This window comes from Ovis canadensis, chromosome X (genome assembly GCF_042477335.2).
Source record: "Ovis canadensis isolate MfBH-ARS-UI-01 breed Bighorn chromosome X, ARS-UI_OviCan_v2, whole genome shotgun sequence".
Taxonomy (NCBI): Eukaryota; Metazoa; Chordata; class Mammalia; order Artiodactyla; family Bovidae; genus Ovis; species Ovis canadensis.
Window position 1 is genome coordinate 53,753,523 of NC_091727.1, and position 21,459 is coordinate 53,774,981.

The 21,459-nt window shown below is 39.3% G+C and overlaps 1 protein-coding gene and 1 long non-coding RNA gene across 4 annotated transcripts in view; both read right to left on the bottom strand.

Annotated features, from left to right (window-relative positions):
• The window catches only part of LOC138931020 (uncharacterized), a 74,514-nt gene that overhangs the window by 31,451 nt on the left and 21,604 nt on the right, over nucleotides 1–21,459 (bottom strand). The window contains exon 3 of one of the 3 annotated variants that reach the window (XR_011446326.1): nucleotides 12,861–12,941. The exons of the other annotated variants lie outside the window; for them this stretch is intronic. This is a non-coding gene — a long non-coding RNA (uncharacterized lncRNA). Of the gene's footprint in view, nucleotides 1–12,860; nucleotides 12,942–21,459 lie in introns of those variants that run through there. 3 annotated transcript variants of the gene reach the window in all.
• Nucleotides 21,026–21,407, bottom strand: KANTR (KANTR integral membrane protein). Its single transcript, XM_070291648.1, has one exon. It carries the CDS (start codon nucleotides 21,343–21,345, stop codon nucleotides 21,115–21,117), a length of 231 nt encoding a protein of 76 aa, XP_070147749.1. The 5' UTR covers nucleotides 21,346–21,407; the 3' UTR covers nucleotides 21,026–21,114.

The following is a 21,459-nucleotide window of genomic DNA, read 5'->3' on the forward strand; positions in this document are numbered from 1 at the left end:
TTCTTGGGTTAGGGCAGCAGCTTACTAATCTGACTGCTGCCCCTTCCTGCCTCATTAAAGGTGATCTGTTCTGTAAAGTGCCAGTCTCGTTCTTTTTCCAAACATGGCGTTCTCTAACTCCCTATACACGGAGCAGAAAGGGGCCCAGAAGGAGCAGGTACATTGGATACTCAGAGGGAAGGAACCACCCACCCAGAGGCTACTGAACTGCTTGGGTGCAAATGCTCCTGCCTCCAAGGATTACTGGCTGTGTAAATTTTGGCAAATAACTTAGTCTCTTATAGTCTAGATCCCATATCTTTCTAATGACGGAGAACAGTAGAATAATAATACCTACCACAGAGGGTTATTGTGAGAACTAAAAAGATTATGCATTTAGTAGTTGAGTAAGATAATTAAATACGATTATGTATTTAGTATGGCTTCCCTGGTGGCTCAGGAAAGAACCTGCCTGCAAGGCAGGAGACTGGTGTTCCATCTCTGGGTCAGGAAGATCCCCTGGAGAAGGCAATGGCTACCCATTCCAGCATTCTTGCCTGGAGAATTCCATGGGCAGAGGAAGCTGGCGGGCCACAAAGAGTAAGACACAACTGAATGACTTTCACTTTCACTTCTTTTCCTGTATTTAGTGTTCGGCATAAATCAAGTCCTCAGTAACTGTTAGCTGCCATTATTATCATTAGATGTTCTCAGTCCTGGTGCTTGGGCTCCCAGAGCTGGAGCAAGACTATAGCTCAGAGGAAACATCACCTTGGCTGTGGCTCCAATTCAGAGGAGGTATGGGGGTGCAGAGAAAGGAGTGGGAAGAGGGCTTGGTGAAAACATGTGCTACTTTGGTTTTTTATTTTTTTTATTTTTTTTTTTGTTGTGCTGCACATCATGTGTGGTCTTAGTTCCCCGACCAGAGATAGAAGGGATCAAATCAGTTCTTCCCCCACCTCTGTGCAGCGGAAACCCTGGGTCTTAATTTCTGGACCACCAGGGAAGTCCCTCTATTTATTCTATATAGTTGTGACAAAAATAAACTATACAGTATTAGAGGAGACAGTAAATCTTTCATTTGTATAAATATGGAAATAAACTATTTTCACATTTTAATGACACATTCGATCATCTTTTTTGGAATATACATTTTACATAAGGTTTTATGCTGGAAATGGCTACACACAATTCCTGATCAGGACTTCTCATAATCTCTTCAAAATCTTGACTGTGGCTATTAATGAGATTTTTTTTTTCTCAAGTAGGCGGTGGTAAATGGAAAGGAAAAATTTATGAGTTTTTCTCACCACTAGCCAGAATTTCTACTTCATTCTTGAAATCATTTAAATCCAGTTGAACATCTTAATGGTTTTTAAATGATGATTCGTTCCTTGAAGTTATTCACATTATTCTACTCCATTAAAATTTTTGTCTTTGTGATTCAAATTATAACAGCAACATTACCAAGGGAATAACTTTTAACCTCACTTTTCCAAAGCTCCAAAAACTTTCCAGAGTTTTTGCTTTTAACTCCCCAAACTGTCAGTTCACATTAACTTCTTTTCACAAAATCCTTACAAATTTCTATAAACTATATTCAGGGACCAAAAAATTCAGCTCATCTCTCCACAAATCTGTCAGGTACCAATTGACCATGGAAAAAAACTTTCAATTTTTATTGTGGCTCACAAACTTTTGAAAATATTCTTCCTCTGACTCAGCTCACACACTTGTGAAACAACAGAGAATGTTCTGAGCCCTTGTCTTTATACAAAGTTGAAAACAGGAGAGAGGTTAGTACCTTGTATTTCATTTCACCATACTGATACTACCATTTCCCATGGAAATCAGATCAAAAGGCAAACTCTTACAGATGAAGGCTCCTCTGTATAAAACAATAAATAAAACAATGTATTACTTAAACCTCAGGTTTTCAGGACATCTTCCTGTCACCATGGCCTCACTCACCACACAGACTTGTTTCAAAATGTTCATAAAAATGCAATGCATGATCCTGGATTGAGTCCTTTTGCTATAAATTTTAGGCTATTATTAAGATAACTGGTGAAATCTGGATGGGATCTGAGAATTAGGTGATAGTGATGGATTGACATTAATTTCATGACATTGATGGGTGAATTGTGGTTATGTAGGAAAATATCCTTGTTTGTAGAAAAGCACATTGAAATATTCAGAAGTGATGGGCACTAGGTCTGCAACTTGCTCTCAAATGGTTCGGGAAAAAAATTCTCTGTACTGTTCTTGCAACTTGTCTTTGTGATTGCTCCAAAATAAAAAGTAATTCATGAAATATTTATTGGAATAGTTTAACATAGAATCGTCTGTTTGGTATTGTTGCTTCTCTCAAACATTTTGTATACAAATCAGACATTTAAGCTGAGGAATGAGGGCTTGTTGGGCATTCAAATCCAAATTTGAGATGATCCTTAGAGAAGGAAATGGCAACCTACTCAGTATTCTTGCCTGGAAAATCCCATGGACAGAGGAGCCTGGTGGGCTATACTCCACGGGGTAGCAAAGAGTCAAGCACGACTGAGCGACTTCACTTCATGATGTAAGGCTTCCCTGCTGGCTCAGTGGTTAAGAATCCACCTACAATGCAGAAGACCTGGGTTCGATCCCTGGGTCAGGAAGATCCCTTGGAGAAGGAAATGGCAAACCACTCCAGTATTCTTGCCTGGAAAATTCCAAGGAGAGAGGAGGCTGGTGGGCTACAATCCAACAGGTCATGACCGAACGACTAACACTCATGATATAAACACCATTCACGGACGTGGAGCTGGTTTTGGAGATATGATGACATCGCATCTTTACCCCAAAAGTCCATTATGATATTGTGATGGTTAATTTTATTTGTCTATTTATTTCTGGCTGTGCTGCATGGCTTGCAGGATCTTAATTCCCCTCAGCAGTGAAAGTGCCCAGTTCTAATCACTGGACCTCCAGAGTATTACCTTGTAATGGTTAATTTTATGTGTAAATCTTACTGGGCCATAGGGTGCCTAGATATTTGTACATTGTTCCAGGTGTGTATGTGAGAGTGTTTTTGGATGAGATTAACATTTAAATTAGCAGACTGAAGAAAGCAGATTGCACTCTCTGATTGAGTGGGCCTCATCCAATCTGTAGAAGGCCTGAATAGAACAAAAAGGCTGACCCTCCCCCCCAGGTAAAAAAGAATCCTTCCTCCCTAACTGCCTTCTAACTGGGACAGCAGCTTTTTCCTGACTTTAGACTCAAAGGAAACAATGGCTCTTCCTGGGTCAGTTGGCATTTGGGCTGGAGCTACACCACTGATTCTCTTGAGTCTCCCACTTGCCAACTCACTCTGTAGATCTTGGGGCTTGTTAGCCTCCATAGTTTTATGAGCCAATTCTTTCTAAAAAAATCTCTATCTATATATACACATCCTATTGCTTCTGTTTCTCTGCAGAGCCCTAATCTTGATTTTGATAATGAAAACAGTCTAAAGGAACAGAATTTTAAGAATGAGTTTCTGAATTGGTTCTGGGGTTTCTTGAATTGGCTTTGTAATCTGATTAGCGTTTTGAGACTGGTGGCTACTTCCCTGGTGTCTCAGATGGTAAAGAATCTGCCTGCAATGCAGGAGACTGGGGTTCAATCCTTTGATCAGGAAGATCCCCTGGAGAAGGAAATGGCAACACACTCCAGTATTCTTGCCTGGAGAATCCCATGGACAGAGGAGCCTGATGGGCTACAGTCCATGGGGCTGCAAAGAGTTGGACACGACTGAGCGACTAACACACACAATGACTATCCCAGTGGAAAAGAGAGCACTGATATTCCATGAACTGCTCATAGAGATACACAAATTATTACCAGTGGATACTCCTAATCAACTACTCATAAGGAGCAAGGATCTATATATTTTTGAACATTTTTCTTAAATTAATGAATATAATGAGATTGTCTGGTTGCTTCTAAGGTTGATCTACAAAGTGGAGAAAGTAAAGAATGAGCTCAAGAATTTGAAATTCCAGCACAAGACCTGACAGCTTCTAGGTGTACCCTGGAGGTCATTATCTCCTGTAGTTCCAGGACTGAGATTGCTGAAAATCAAACCCAGATTCTCATCCTGCAGCTGGCTGAATTTCAACACAAGTTGAACTCCTGGTCTTACAAGGTGTCCCCTGTTAAAGCGAGAGAGCTGATTGGTAAGGAATAGGATCCTGAAAGTTGGAATGATGAGGCCAGGTCTCCTACAGGAACACTGCCAAAAGTTCATACTGTTAATCTTTCTCTCAGCCTCCACAAAAGGACCTAGAGCTTTTACTAGGGTAACTGTGCATTGAGTAATGGAATAAGCAGATCTCTGGGGGGACTACCGGACACTGACTCTGAACGGACATTACTTCTAGGAGACCACCAGTCAGAGTATGGACTTATGGAGGTCAGGGGATCAATGTAGGTTTAGCTCAGATCTGTCTTGCAGTGGGCCACCTGGGTTCCCAAATCCATCTTATGGTTCTTTCCCCAGTCACAGAATGCATACTTGCAGTAGATCTACTCAGCAGCTGGCAGAATCTCTACCCTGTTTCCCTGACCTGTGAAGTGAGGGCGACACTAGAACTGCCTCTACCTGGGAAAATAATAAACTAAATGCAGTACTGCATTCCTGAGGGATTGAAGAGATTAGTGTCACCAGCAAGGTTTTAAAAGATGCAGGGGTAGTGATTCCCATCGCATCCACATTCAGCTTTCCGATTCGGCCTGTGCAGAAGACAGATGGATCTTGGAGAATGACAGCAGATTGTTGCAAGCTTGAGTGAGTGGTAGTTGCTCCGCTGTGTCTGACTCTTTGTGACCCTATGGACTGTAGCCTGCCAGGCTCCTCCGTCCATGGAATTCTCCAGGCAAGAATACTGGAGTGGGCTGCCATTTCCTTGCAAGCTTAACCAGGTGGTAACTTGGGTTGTAGCTGCTGTACCAATGTGGTTTCATTGTTTGAGCAAATTAACATATCCCCTGGTTCCTGGTATGTGGTTATTCATGCAGCAAATCATAATATTTAAGTCATGGGATAAGAGAAGAGGAGACATCATACAAGGACTTTACCTCCTCTTCTGGGGAAGGGGTTCATTCATTTTTGCTGTACACAGGACAGCTGTATCATGTTAAGTAGAAGGATAACCTTTGTATTATCTTTATTTGGAAATTAAGTATAATTTAAGGAGATGCCTATGAGTGTCAAGTTGAAGGAGGTAAACTTGTGATGGTTAATTCTATGTGTCAACTTGACGGGGTCACAGACTGCTAGCTATTTGGCCAAACATTATCTTGGGTGTTCCTGTGAGGGTCCTTTGGGATGAGATTAACATGTGAATTGGTAAACTGAGTAAAGCAGATTGCCCTCCCCAATGTGTGTGGGCCCCATCCAATCTGTTGAAGGCCTGAATAGAACAAAAAGTCAGACTTTCCCCAGAATAAGGGAGAATTCTTTATGCCTGACTGTCTTCGAACTGGAACATCAAGCTTTTTTTCTGCTTTTCGATTTAAAATGAAACACTGGCTCTTCCTGCTTGCCCACTCACCCTACAGATCTTGGGGCTTGTCAGCTTCCATAACTGTGTGACCTAATTCCTTAGGTCTATTGCTTTTGTTTCTCTAGAGAACCCTAATACAGATTTGGAAACAAATATTTTTTTATAAATTAAATCTATTTATATGTAAAGTTCTCAAAATTGGTATTTAATATTAGGATGCATTAAGAATACTTAAAATGAACTTCATGAACACTTAAAAATCTATATATGGTAAATGAAATATTAATTTCTGGTTAATTTGATAATGAAAATTCAAAAAATTCTAAATATTCAAAATAAACATTATACTTACATAATGAACATATTTTGAATAACAGTGTTTTTAAAGTGGTGTGCATGCTAAGTTGCTTCAGTTGTGTCCAACTATTGGTGACCCCATGGACTGTAGCCCGTCAGGCTCCTCTGTCCATGGGATTCTCCAGGCAAGAATACTGGAGTGGGTTGCCATTTCCTCCTCAAGGGGATCTTCCCAAACCAGGGATCTAACCCACATCTCTTCTGTCTCTTGGCAGGTGGGTTCTTTACCACTAGCACCACCTGGGAAGCCCTTTAAAGTAGCAAAGGCCTATAATCAGCCCACTCTGACTTAATTATATGATACCATTATTATGTTTTCATATTTTTCTAAAAGTAGAAGATAACTCAGTATAAAATTCCATCAAAAATCAGCATATGGTTCACTGTTAAATGCGTATTTCATTTGGCAGGGTACTGCCAGATAGCCCTGCCCAAGTCTACACTCCCAGCAGTCATGCAGGTGGGTTTGTAGGTCCTTACAGCTTCATCAGCACTGGGCATTATCCTGTTTTCTAATTTTGTCAGTCTCATAAATGTAAAGTCAGATCTCACTGTTATGTTAACTTCTCAGATTTCCAATTATCTTGAATACCTCATCATATATGCTCTTGGCTTTTCAAATTTCTTCTTCGGTAAACTGTCTATTCTGTGCTTTGCCCAATTAGTAGTGGGTATTTTTTGTTGATTCACAGGAAGTCCTTGGATGCTCTAGATGTTAAATCCTTTGTTGATTTAAACACTGCAAATATCTTCTCCCAATCTGTAGATTATCTTTTACCTTTTTCCAGTGTCTTTCACCAAGCACAAATCCTTTAATTTGATGTAATCAAATCAATCAACTCTTTACCATATGAATTACAGTCTTGCACTTTTATCTAATAAGTCATTCCAAGCCCCTAGGTCACAAAGATATCCTCCTATAATTCCTCTTATTAACATTAGAGTTTTATCTTTCACATTTAGGTCCTCTATCTAGAGTCCATTTTTTGTATGTGGTATGAGGTAGGGGTCTGTTTTTATTTTTCTCCAAGTCATGAGTCAGGTTTTTAAACATCTTCAACAAAGCAACTGTCCTTTCTCCATTTATCTGTTACACGCTAGGTTCCTTTATATCCACAGGTCTGCATTTATGCTGTTCTATTGGTCTACTTTTCCATTTTTGTGCTAATGCCACAGTTTATATTACTGAATTCAAAGAAATAAGAAAGAAACAATGGTAAGGCAGAAATAAATGCCATAGAGAATAACAGACAATGTCTTTGAAAAGACTCATAAGGGAGACAAATCTCTGACAAAGAGTAATAAAAAAAGTGAGTGGGGGAAGAAAATTACAAAAACAAGATGTAGAATGAAATTCTTTTAAAAGAAGAATGATGAATAATATGCCAATGAGTTTGAAAACCTGGATGAAAAGGATACATTCCAAGAAAAATATAACATGTCCAAATAGACACAAAAGTGAGGTCTTGAATAGGCCAGTGAGTATTAAGGAAACCAAAGTGGTAGTCAATGAACTCTCCTCCTTCAAAACACTACTTGATTTTGTAGGTGAATTGTAGCAAACTTTCAAGTTTCTGATCTTATGCATAATAACAAAAGAGTGAACTTATCCATTTAATTTTTTGAGCTTAGTACAACCTAGATTGAAAAACCAGATAAGAATCCATGAAAAGAAAATTCTAGGGCTGTTTCATTTATGAAATGAAAATCCCCAATAAAATGTTAGCTAATAGACATTAACAGTGTATTCAAAAATATAGATTATTACCAGGCAGAGTTTACCCCAGCAACATCAAACATTACCATATAAATGGTCTAAAGGACAAAAGCTTTAGATTTTTCTGCATCAATTGAATTAACCATAAGATTAGTTCAACTGATGCAGAAAATCATTTGATATATTCCTTTTACGTTGAAGTTAGTGCATTATCTTGATTTTTAAGAACTGTGTAGGTGGGTTCCATTAGTAGCAAATTTCATTTCAAGAAAGTAGAAGGTACATTGGGTCTGATGAGTTGAGACTTCCTGCTCTCAGATGACACTGAGGCATATTGAGGACTAACAGAACAGTCTAGTTTCCTTACAGATGCTGGGGCTTGGGAAGGGACACTCTAAGTTATTAGTTGTTGATGGTAGGTGAAGGCAGTTTTGGGGAACTGGAGTGTCCTGAAACGAGAGAAACAAAGAGATGCTCAGATCAATCTCAAATGAGTCTGAGATAGATTCATGGAGAAAATGAGGTGGGTTCAGAATTCTGAGACGAAAGGGGTGACATATTCATTAAAGTGCTGTGGGTTCGGAATGTGGTGGCAGACCTGTTGGCTCTCAGGAATAAATTGCCTTTCTTACCGGGAGGACAAGGCTATTGCATCCATTCTGAGTTGGTATTAAGATGCCATGTTTGAGTGGATAATAAAATGGTGGCTCAGACAGTAAAGCATCTGCCTGCAGTGCAGGAGACCTGGGTTTGATCCCTGGGTTGGGAAGATCCCCTGGAGAAGGAAATGGTAACCCACTCCAGTACTCTTGTGTGGAAAATTCTGTGGACTGAGGAGCCTGGTAGGCTACAGTCCATGGGGTCACAAAGAGTCGGACATGACTGAGCGACTTCACTCTCTCATTCACTGTACAGCACAGGGAACTATACTCATTATCCTATGATAAACAATAATGGAAAAGAATATTTTTAAAAGAATGTCTATATATATATATGGATGAGATGGTTGGATAGCATCACTGATTCAATGGACATGAACTTGGGCAAACTCCAGGAGATGGTGAGGGTGAGGGACAGGGAAGCCTGGTGTGCTGCAGTCCATGGGGTCTTGAGGAGCTGGACACACCTGGTGACTGAACAACAACATACATATATGTATCTGAATCACACTGCTATACAGCAGAAATTAACACAACACTGTAAATCAACTATAATTTTTAAAAAGATGCCATGAGCCTGGATTGGTGGGGGTGGGCTTGGGGAGAATGGATACATGTATATCTATGGCTGAGTCCCTTCGCTGTTCACCTGAAACTACCACAACGTTGTTAACTGGCTATATCCCAATACAAAATAAAAAGTTCAAAAGAAAAATAAGATGCCATGTTTCAGAACATTGATGACAGGCTCTTTGGGACAGAAAGGTAATCATATGCTGTGTAATTTTTACAAAAAAACATTTGACCGCATCGAGTCTTAGCTGCAGCATGCAAGACCTTTTGTTGCGGTGCACGCACTCTCTAGTTGCGGTTGGCAGGCCCAGTAGTTCCAGTTCGCGGGCTTAGTTGCTCCCTGGCATGTGGAATTTTCCCAGACCAAGGATTAAACTCGTGTCCCCTGCATTGACAGGTGGATTCTTATCCACTGTACCACTAAAGAAGTCTGCAAGGAATATTTCTGGTTGATATGTTAGTAGACACACGGGTTAAGGCAGGAAGGCACACAACACAGTAACAGGAAGCCATTTCATAAGATTCAGGACAATTGGCTTTCTCTCAATTTCAGTTTCAGTAAACAACAAGTTTAACGAGTAAACTGAGCGTGGGGAGATTAGGTGGAACAGGTGGCCTTAATATTGAGGGGGAAATGCGTATTTGCCCATCAATGGAGATGGGGATGCTAGGATTGGGAGCCAACATGAGATATTGTGGCCAGAAGTGAGCTGAGTAGACTCGGTGTTACCCTCATGATTCTTCTCCAGGCTGAGGATGGCTGAGGTTTACACAAGCACTCATTTTCCCAGCTGCCGGGTTTTGTTTCTTGTTTTTAAAACTATAGAGGCAATTTTTTTTCCCTCTTTTGCTCTTATAAGAACATGACTTTAATCTCTTGCTTTCTCCACTGGTTTTTTGAGTTTTAGTGTGAGATGGGCTGATGCACCAAGCGTTGCATTGGAATCCTTCAGGAACACTGGGCAGGAGTCCACAAATCAAACCTTGGAGAGATGACCACTCAGAGGGGCCTTCAAAATCTTCCACCTTGGGAAACCTTCTGTAGCAACCCTTTATCATAATAATCTTCATGTGATTTGACTTTGCACCTGTTGATTTTGAAAAGATTTGTAAGCCCCATCTGCTTTATCATGTTCAATATTCAGGGGCAGAAGGTAAAGGGAACTCATTATCTTTGACCACTAGACTGGATGTCTTTTTATTTATTTATTCATGCATCCCATTTTCTCTGCATTCTCCATTTACATTTCCAACCCTCTGCCTCCATAGGCAGATATTCTAATTTGTTTATTGTGATTCTCTTTGATTCTATGTGTTCTGTCAGGTGTAAATGTTATTGGGGTTTAAAACTGTGCTTCTTCAAAAATTTTAACTGCAGTCAACATATAGAAAAGTTTCTAAAACTTATTTGTACTGTTTGTTGTGTTGTTTAGTTGCTAAGTCGTGTCCGACTCTTTGCGACGCCATGGACTGTAGTCTGCCAGGCTCCTCTGCCCATAAGATTTTCCAGGCAAGACTACTGCAGTGGGTTGCCATTTTCCCTTCCAGGGGATCTTCTTGACTCAGGGATCAAACCTGCATCTCCTGCACCGGCAGGTGTATCCTTTACCACTGAGCCACCAGGGAAGCCACTGTACAGTTTAAGGAAGAGTAATAAAATATCCAAGATTCAGAACTGGAACTTTACAGTATTTTAGAAGCTGCTTTGTATCTTCCTTCCCCCAAGGAAACCATTATCTTGACCTTTATGTTCTCATTCTCTTGCTTTCCTTGAAAGTTTTGCCCTAGACAATATATTGTTTTGTTTTGAAAATGGTTGTGGCCAGCACACACCTAGCTGGTTACTGAAGTTGCTGTTGGGTGAAGATGCCCAAAAGTGGGTAAGCTGAACAGAGTCTCTTGGTCATAATCTGGCTTCAGCTTCCCTAAGAGTTTATGAGAACTAAGCCTGGGAAGGTCAGAGGGTAAGGTCACATGTGAGTTCAGGGAAACACACATGGCTCACCACAGTCAGAGCACCAGCAGGCTGCTGTGCAGACCAGAAAAATTAGTTGTCTGATTAACAATATATTTTGACAGGAAGTAGGCCCCTCTAACTTTTCTACTTCTCATTTCCCCGTGACCTGCCCCCACTTCCCAGCATGGGCAAGAGTAGAAGACAGCAGATAATTTCTGTTTGGTGGAATGTATGTCCACATCTGATTTAGACTGTGCAGTGCTTGGAGGGAGGATGTGCAGGAGCTTCAGCAGCATGTGGTCAAATTAGCACAGATAAACTACAGATACTCTGAGTCAGGTTCCCCTAGGCATTCTGTCCCCAGGTTAACAGAGGACAGGTGGGGCTGTTTCCTCCTTAGTGAAGAGCAGATGCTAAAGGATGAACACCACAGAGAGTAGGTAAACTAAGACAAAGGAATACGTGCTTTCTGTTTATTTTTTCCTTTCTCCCTTGTTTTGTTTATTCCCTGTTATCCACACTCCCAAATTTCTATGTCCAATTGTTCATTGCTATATACAGTTGGCATATATAATTGTTTTGTGTATATTGATCTTGTATCTTACAACTTGGGGAGTTATTAGTTCTAGTAGTTTGTTGTTTGGTAGATTCAACTGGATTTGTTCCATGCCAAATCTTGCCTCACAGGCATCTCTTTGAATGTGTTTAACTTATATCCTTTTAAGGGGCTTCCCTGGTGGCTCAGATGCTAAGAATCTGCTTGCAATGCAGGAGACTCAGGTTCAATCCTGGGGTTGGGAAGATCCCCTGGAGAAGGGAATGGCAACTCACTCCAGTATTCTTGCCTGGAGAATTCTAAGGATAGAGGAGCCTAGCAGGGCACAGTCCATGAGGTCGCAAAGAATTGGACACGACTGAGAGACTAACACATACCACATACATATACCCTTTTGAGTTCTTTTAAGATGTATATTTGGTATATATTTGCATGCATTTGTAACTTATGAGAATAGTGTTTTGTTTTATGGCTTATTATTTTTCATCCAGTGCTATGTGTAGAAGATCACCAGTATTGCTCTGTGTATGTCTAACTCACTGATCTAACTGCTGAAAGGCCAACTATGGAGTGTATCCCCTGGTGACAGCCAGAACGACCCCAACTCCCCACTGTTGCAAATCACACTATAACAAACATTCTCCTACCTGACCTGTTATGGATCTGTGTGAGAATTTCTTCCGGTGGCACATGAGGATATTGACTGGATTATGTATTGCCACATTCATCTCTGGGATGGCTGCCCATGTCCCTTTTATCACTAGAAGTGCACGAGAGTCCTTAACCTCACATCCTTATTACAGGACATGCCATGATTGTTGTTCAGTTGCCAAGTTGTATCTGACTATGCGGCCCCATGGACTGCAGCGTGCCAGGCTTCCTTGTCCTTCACTATCTCCCTGAGTTTGCTCAAACTCATGTCCATTGAGTCAGTGATGCCATCCAACCACCTTATCCTCTGTTGCCCCCTTCTCCTTTTGCCCTCAATCTTTCCCAGCATCAGGGTCTTTTCCAGTGAATCGACTCTTCACATCAGGTGGCCAAAATATTGGAGCTTCAGCTTCACCATCAGTCCTCCCAATGAATATTTAGGGTTGATTTCCTTCAGGGTTGACTGGTTTGATCCTCTTGCTGTCCAAGGGACTCTCAAGAGTCTTCTCTAGCACCACAGTTGGCATGGTTGAGCTTTCTAAAATTTGGCCATCTATGAGATCTAAAGTGAAATCTCATAATTTCATTTTGTACTCTTTTTATGATAACCAAAGCATTTGCACATCTTTTCTTATCAAGTTTTCTACTTCAGCAAATCACTTGTTTGTATCTTATGGAGGCCCCTCTACTGTTTTTCCTATGGTGGCTCTACCGACAGCACTGATCCTGTAGGAAGGCTGGACCCTAACCAAAGCTTCTGTACTCTGTTTCAGGTTCTGCAGTGCCTTTATATTTCTATATGAATTTAATTAAAAAATTTTTTTAAATTTTATTGGCTGCATGGTATGCAAGATCTTAGTTCCCTGACCAGGGATCAAATCTGTGCCCCCTGCAGTGGAAAGTCTTAATCATGGACCACCAGGGAAGTCCCTCCATATGAATTTTAAGATCACCTTGTCCAATTCTGCAAAAAAAAAAAAAAAGCCTGCTTAGACTTTTTAAGGGATTATGTTGAATGTACACATTGGTTTGGGAAGAATGGACATCTTAATAATTCTTAGTTTTCTGACCCATGAACAAGATGTATCTTTCCATTTAATTTGGTCTTCTTTCAGCAATATAGGTGTACAGGTCTTTCTGTCAGATATATTCCTAACTCATATTTTTAGATATTATGCTGAAATTTTGAAAATTTCTATGTCCAATTGTTCATTGCTGTATAGAGTTGGTATATATAATTGTTTTGTGTATATTGATCTTGTATCTTGCAACTTGGGGAATTATTAGTTCTAGTGGTTTGTTGTTTGGTAGATTCAATTGGACTTTCTACAAAGATAGTCACACCTTCTATAAAATATATAGTTTTATATAACTATAAAAATATAGTTTAACTTCCTCCTTTCCCATCTGAACATCTTGCCTTTTCTTCTCGCTCTTCTTTTCTTATCTGATTGCACTGGCAAGAACCTCCAGTACAATGCTGAACAGAAGCGATGAAACCAGACATCCTTCTGTTGTCTCTGATGTTGGAGGGTAAAACTTTCAGTCTGTCACCACTAAACGTAGTGTCAGCTGTGGATTTTTTGTAAATGCTCCATGCCAGGTTGAAAGGTTCCCTTACATTCCTAGTTTGCCAGTGGTTTTCTTTTTAAATCAGGAATGGATGTTGGATTTTGTCAAATGTTTTTCTGCATTTATTGCAATAATCATACGGGGTTTGGAGGGGAGTTGTTAAGATGGTAAATTGCAATGACTGATTTGCTAATGTTAAGTCAGCCCTGCATTCCTGAGATAAAACTCTGCTTGGTTATCTTTCCAAATACATTGTTGGATTTGATTGGATAAAATCTTGTTCACAATTTTTGCATTTCTTGAACTTTCACTTTTGACACTTTCCTCAAATATGCCTCCCCACCAAGCACTTACTTTCAGTATGATTCACTCCTGTTCATATCCTCTAAATTCTGTCTGAGATAGTTACTAAGGCTGGGAATTTCCCTAAACTCAGAGGGGGACCAGAAGAATTTAGAACAAAGATTGAAAGCATTTCTGATGTGGTCAGTTCTACCTCTGAGAGTGTGATTTAACTCTTGACAGTAAACTTGCTTTCAAACAGACTCATGTCCTCAACCTGAAGAGCCATCACACCCTTTAAAAAGCCTCTCAGTACCTGACGGCTTAGTTCCTAAAGAGAATTATTAAATGCTTAGGAAATCCCTTACCCTAGATTGCCTCCCCTGGTGGCTCAAACAGTAAGGAAGCTGCCTGCAATGCAGGAGACCCAGGCTAGATACTTAGGTCAGGAAGATCCCCTGGAGAACAGAATGGCAACCTACTCCAATATTCTTGCCTGGAGAATTCCATGGACAGAGGAATCTGGTGGGCTATAGACTATGGGGTCGCAAAGAGTCAGACACGACTGAGCGACTAACACTTACTTACTTACCCTAGATTAAGCCTCACTATCAGTGATCCCCCATTTGGTATTGTTCTGGTCCAATGAGGAAATAGCCAATGTGGGTCATCTCTCAAGAGGGGTTTACCCTTAAACCCAGCTTCCTGTTTTCCCATTGAAGAATCTTAAACCATTCTGACTGCCTAATGAACTTGGTATCTCATAGCCTGAAGTACCCAAATAACTCCTCTAAATTCCCAAATTTGTGTGTTTTGAGAATGGTTTTCATTTCTAAGAGCGCTTACTACCTGCCAGTCTCTAAACACATTAGATATATTTACTCATTTAATACCCTCAATAACTCTGTGAAGTAAGTACTATTAGTATCTACATTTTTATAGAAGATAAAACTAAGAGTATAGATGTTAAATGACTTGTCCAGCTATGAAATGGCAGATCTAGGATATGAAGCCAGGCAATCTGGCTTCAGAGTACACTGCACTACCATGCTATCAAGTGACAACTGTGGCGCTGACGCATGCTTGCACAGTAATGGAGTCCCTCCCTCAATATCATATAAACTCTAAGTCTTCAGAATATGTTATGTCTTTGGTATCTGTGATGCCTCTGGCCACATCTGGTAGCCAGTGAGTTTCTCACTGATGCCCAAATACACATACTTAGAAACAAAACTATGCAAGGAAAAGAACACTTTTTTTGAAAGACACTATTATTTAATGTCCTCAGAGTGACAAGAAAAAAATACTGCATTCATGAAGCAAGATCAAGAAGCTATACAAAAAAACATTTAAAGAACAACAACGATGAAAAGCCCTTAGAGTTAAGCAACAATCAAAGAAGGATCTTCAAAACAGCCAGAGAAAAAGAACACCTGAAAAAAAGGGCAAACTGACAACAGACTTCTCAACAGCAACAGTGGAAACCAGAAGACAGTGTCATAATATTTTATGTGTTGAGAGAAAAAGAGGTAATTCAGAATTGGGGGCCCAGCAAAACCTATCTTTCAAGAAGAATAAAATATAATAAAGGCATTTACAGATAAATACAGATTCAGACAGCTTCCTGTTAAGAGATCTGCACTAAAGGATCTAAAATATGTATTTCAAGAAGGAAACTTATCCCCAAAAAGGAGGTCTGAGGTTTAAGAAGGAGGGTGAGCAAATAAAATAGTAAAATAATTATTTAAACACTGACTGCACAAAATAATATTGTTAATGTCCATCTAGTATACATGTTAGTATCTTCCTTAGAAAAGAAAGAACTAAAACAGTAGACAAACATGTAAATTGGGAGACATTAGTATTTGATAAAATCCTTGTATTGTTTGGGGTGGGGGATTATGATACTGTTTAGACTTTACACTGAATATTTATGGTAAATTTTCTAGACTAACCACTAGAAAATCTCTGGAGGGACTAATTAAGAAAGAGGGAAAAGACACAAATAAATAATATGAACAACATAAAAGATAAAGCAGAAATTACACAACAAGAGGATACAATTAATTTGAGAACTTAGATGAACTGGACCAACCAGTTTATTTACTGGATGAGCCCTCTAATAACTTTGACCAGACAAATATGGTAGATGACCAAAGGCGCAAAAATCCTAAAGAATTTATCAGCAAGACAAATCTAGGATGCGTAAAAAAAGATTTAACATAAGATGAAAATGTCGGGTTCATTCCAGAAATCCAAGAGCCAATTAACATTAGGAAGCTCCTATAACAAGGTAGCCCTGCGGCTCTGAGGGGCCAGCTCAGTCCTCTTTGTTAGCCTTAGAGAGGGGGGAAGCTAAAGGTAGGTCCCCTGGGGAGGGGAGGAGTCTCTTGAGAGGGCAGGCTGGGGAGGGGTCCGAGGCTTGTGAAGGCTCCCACCTCGCATATATACCGTTACAAGAACATACTCTGAGGTAGGTGCAGTAACTTCATTTTACTAAGGCTTTTTAAAAGGTTAGGAAACTTGACCAAGGTCCCAGTGTTTGTAAGTAGTTGAGCTATAATCCAAATCCAGGTTGGTCTGGATCTTCAGCTCATGTTCTTAACCACTAGGCCATTCTCCCTTTAATACTGGTGTTCAGTAAATGGTGGTCAGGTGCCAAGTACTTCACATATGCTTTAACACCCACAACTATTCAAGGTGGGTATTCAAGTCATTCTACTGATGAGGAAACTGACACTTAAAGAGGACAGGTGACATGGCTAAGGTCACACAACCAAGATATGGGGGCTCTATACTTTGAAACTGGGCTTGCCAGACTCTACAACTAACTTGTCCTAGATTATTAGAGGTATGAGTTAATCCTAGAGGAGGTTAACCCTAATGTCCGAGAATAAGACAGGCAGGCAGGCCCTGTCTATTTCCTGAAAGATGAATAGTCTTTGTGCCATGGTTGGTATCAAGGAGTCAGAAGAACTCCTCTCCACGAGATCTCTATACAAGTTGTTGAGGGAGACTCCATAACCTCCAGGACAGTGGGAATGACCCCAACCCCAGGGGAGGCACAAAGGAAGCAGGTAATATAAACACTATCATCTATTTCAGGAATACAGGAACGTTGGAAGCTGGTATGGACAAGTTTGAGGACAGTCATGTCCAACCAACTTTTCATTACTTTTCTGGAGTTAACAGATTAGCATGTCAGAGGAGGTCATAAACTCCTCAGGTCAGAATTTTGGTCTCCTAGAATGATCTCATAGAAAAAAAGGTGAACAGTGAATGCAATTAGGTTGGTGTACAGCACACTGCTTCCCATCTTTGGGCCTTTGCCCATGCTGTACCTTTTGCCTGGACTGCCTTCCTCTCCTCTTGCTAGTCATCTAGAAGATTCCTACTCATCTTTTTTAGAGTCAGTTCACATACCACCTCTTCCAAAAACCTTCCTTGGTACCCTGAGCTGGGTTGTGTGTTCGATAGGGGCTCTCACAGTCTCTTTTATCGTCACTATTACTGCATTGACCACTGCCCTAAGTTGATGGTTCTGTATCTGAGAACACATCTGTTCATCTCTGTGTCCTCAGTGAGGGACAGGAGGCCTGATACATACTAGGTGTCCTGTCAACTTTGCTGCAGTGAACTTATAACTAGTTGGCTGGTTAAAACCAGTGTGACAATGATTAGTGAACTGATGTTGGCCCAGAGAGGGTGTCTCTAGCGGCATGCCACAGGGACCTGTGTGTATTGACAGCATTCTGATGAAATCAGTGGGTTACAAAAAGCCAGGGGAGTAGGCCACACATTAAACAGAATTAGTATCTAAACAGTCATGGGTAGACAGAAACACTGGAGCCATGCTGGTCCACAAGGGGGTTAGGGGAAAAGCCAGGATTAAAACCTCACAACCTGTTGTAGCCTTTACAATGGAAAAAAATTTTCTGAACTGAAACTTACCTCCCTGAAGTGTCCACCATTATGACAGCACTTACTATGTTCCAGGCTTTATACCATCTGCTGTACCACCACCCCCAACCTAAGTACTACAGAAAAAGTCTAATGGGGGTGATCTGCTTGGCCTGGGGATCAATAAACAGCTTCTCACAGGCTGGAGAAAGGAGGATCCTAGCTGGGACCAAAAGGCCTAATGAGAGCAGCGGCTTTGGTTTTCACCAAGTAAACAGGTAGGCATGACAACACAGCAGTTTGAGGACTGTTTGAGAAAGAGGCTGGTTTACCTTCAAGAGCCCAGGGTATAGAGCCAGTCGTAAAGATGGAGTCTTGTTACTACCCTATCAACTCTGAACCTGCTTCTCAAAAGAATCTAGAAGCTATCCTCACTGCTTTTTTACAGCCCCTATCCTTCTGAACAATGACACTCAAACTCCTTTGCATGGCACAAAAAGCCTTCATGCCTAGTTGAGTTCTCAATGCGTTTCTCCCTCTATCCTCCACATTAATTCATTCATTAATTCACTCAGTTTATTCTAAAAATATTTATTGAGTGTCTATTAAATATGACTATGCACTGTTCTTAGCACTAGAGAGACAACTATGGACAAAACAAGAGTCCTTGCTTTGTGAAGTTTACCGTCGATTGTGGAGAGACAAACACTGATCACAGTAAGTAAATATATCAGCTGGTCATCAGTGATTTGTAGAAAAATGTTACACAGAGAAGGATAAGAGTATAGAAAGTGCTGGTGAATGGGGCTATTTTAGATATGTCAGTCAGGGAATGCTTCTCTAGGGAGGTGACATTTGAGCATACTGGAAGTGACTGGGTAAGTCATCAGATTATCTGGGAAGAAGCATATTCTAGATGTGAGACTAGCAAGTATAAAGGCTCTGAAGTTGGGAGGGGCGGGGTACCTGACATACTTAAGGAACACAATGTGGTTGGAGAACAGTGAGTAATGGGGAGAGTGGAAGATCAGAGAGGTGATGGGGACCAGGTTGTGTAAAGACTTTTGGGCCATGGTGAGGGCTTTGGCTTTTATTCTAAGGGAGCTGGGAGCTATGGGAGAATTTGAGCAAAGGAGGGACATGATCTGATATGAACTTTAAAAAGAATTTCAGAGAAGAACTAGTAATGGTATTAGAACAGCAGGCAAAAGAAAAAAATGTTACTAAGAAAACAGGCATACAACAGAGAATATGTAATCCAACTGTACTATGTAGTTGGATGTGAACAATATTTATAATGCTATACTTAGACAAACAATGATTATTGGTTGAATAATAACTGTATAAAATGTTTAAAGAAATAATAAACGCAATCACAAAGATGAGCAAGCAACAAGAGACTATTAGGGATGACTGGGAAGATTAGAAAGTGAAATACATGAAGTTTATATAAGTGAAAAACATAATTCTTGAAATAAAAAAATCAGTGGACAGATTAAACAGCAGATCAGACACAGCTGAAGAGAGAATCAATAAGCTGAAAGACATAGCTGAACAAATTGCCTAGAATGAAGTTCAGGAAGACAAGACAACAGAAAACATCAATGAGACATTATGAGATATGGAAGATAGAATGAGGAGGTCCAAAATATGACCAACTGAATTCTGAGAAAGAAAATATAGAAAGAATAGAAGATAGGCAATATTTGAAGAGACAGTGGCTGAGAATTTCCCAGAAATTATGAAAAACATAAACCCAGAGGCATGAAGAACATCTCCAAAGTATAATAATAAAAAAGAAATACATATGTAAACACTGATAGAATGAAACTGCAGAATCCCCTGAATATCCACCCCCCAAGAAAAGAGAAAAAATAGCAATTAGACAGATAGTAGACTTCTAATATTACCTATAACAAACTATGTTTTAAGAATGAATAAATAAATTCACATGTAATAAAGACTAGAAGAATTAAACACCAACAGACATGTACTGTAAGAGCAGTTAAACACTGTAATCATAATGAAGGAAAATGATCCCAGAATGATGTCTGAGATGCAAGGATGTATGCATGTAAATCCGAACACATACGATCTATGTAAAATATACTAATGATGTTATATTAGTGAGGTTAGGGGAGAAAAAGGAACAAACAAACATACTCAAAAAAATAACACGTAGTTAAGATAGGAATAACTAGAGTTGAAGGCTTCAAAGGTTCCTGAATTCTTCAAGAGGGAGGTTAAAATACTGTCAACTTTAAACCTTGTAAGTTAAACATGTATGGTAAAATTTCAAGGATAACCACAGAAAGAGTGGGGAAAAAAACTGGCAAATTCCAAAGAGTAGGAAGGAAAAACTAGTCAAAAAAGCAAACAAATAAATTTCAAAACTAAAAAAGCCAGGCAAAAAAAAAAAAAAAGAGAGAGAGAAAAATGAAGCATCAAAAAGGTGGTAGTAGGAAATAGAGGTTAAAAAGTATGGTGGTAGTAACAAGTCAAAATATATCACAATAAATGTAAACAGACTAAAGTCATCATTAAAAAAGAGATCATTAGATTAGACTTTTTAAAAGGTCCAGCTATATGTTATTCCCAAGAGATATAATTACAGTATAAAGGCATGAAAATGTTGAAGAGTAAAAGGATGGAAAATTATATAACACACAAATCCTAACAAGAAGAAAAATTTGTGTTGCTATATTAATGTGAGATAAAACAGACAGGAAGAATGCATCATCAGGAATAGAGAGGGTCATTACATGCTTACCAGGAATATATAACAATTCTTAATTTGAATATTCCTAATAAAATACTCTCAAAAATAAAAAAAGAACTACAAGGAGAAATAAACAAATCACCATCATAACTGCATATTAATATACCTTACAATTATTGGTATATTATGACCAAAAATTCAGTTTATATATAGAAAATGTGAACAATACAATGAACAAATTTGATAACAGACTTATATAGAACTCTGTATTCAACAATTAGAGAACATACATTCTTATCAAGCACATAGGAAACATTCAAAAATATTGATCACTACTAAACCATAAAACAAGTCTCAATAAATATCAGTTTTTAATCACACAGATCACATCCTCTGACTATAATGCAATTAAGACAGACTTCAATAACACAGAGATAAATTTTTAAATCTCCAAATATTTAGAAACACACTTCTATATAACTCGCAAGTCAAAGAAGTAACCATGATGGAAATGCTGAAGTACTTGGAACCAAACAGTAACAAAATATGACATGTCTGAACTTGTAGAAAAGCAGTAGTTAGAGGAAAAGTTATATCCTTAAATGTGCAAATAAGAAAACAAGAAAGGCTGAAAATTAATGAGCTCAGTGTCAAATTTAAGAAATTAGAAAAATAACAACAAAATAAATCCAAAAAATGTGGAAGGAAGGAGATCAAAAAAGATAAGAGCAGAAATTAAAGAAATAGAAAACAAAGACAAAATAGAGAGAAGCAACAAAGCCAAAAGCTGGTTCTTTGAAAAGACTAATAAAATAGACAAACCTCTGGTGAGATTGATCAAGAAAAAAAGTGAGAAGGCACAAATTACCAATATTAGCAATGAAAAAGGAGACATAACTACAGATTGTATACAGCAGAAAATAAAAAAAAAAATAAGGAAACTTTATGCCAATATACTTGAGAAGGCAGACAAAATGGACCAATTCCCAGAAAACTGTAACTTAGCAGA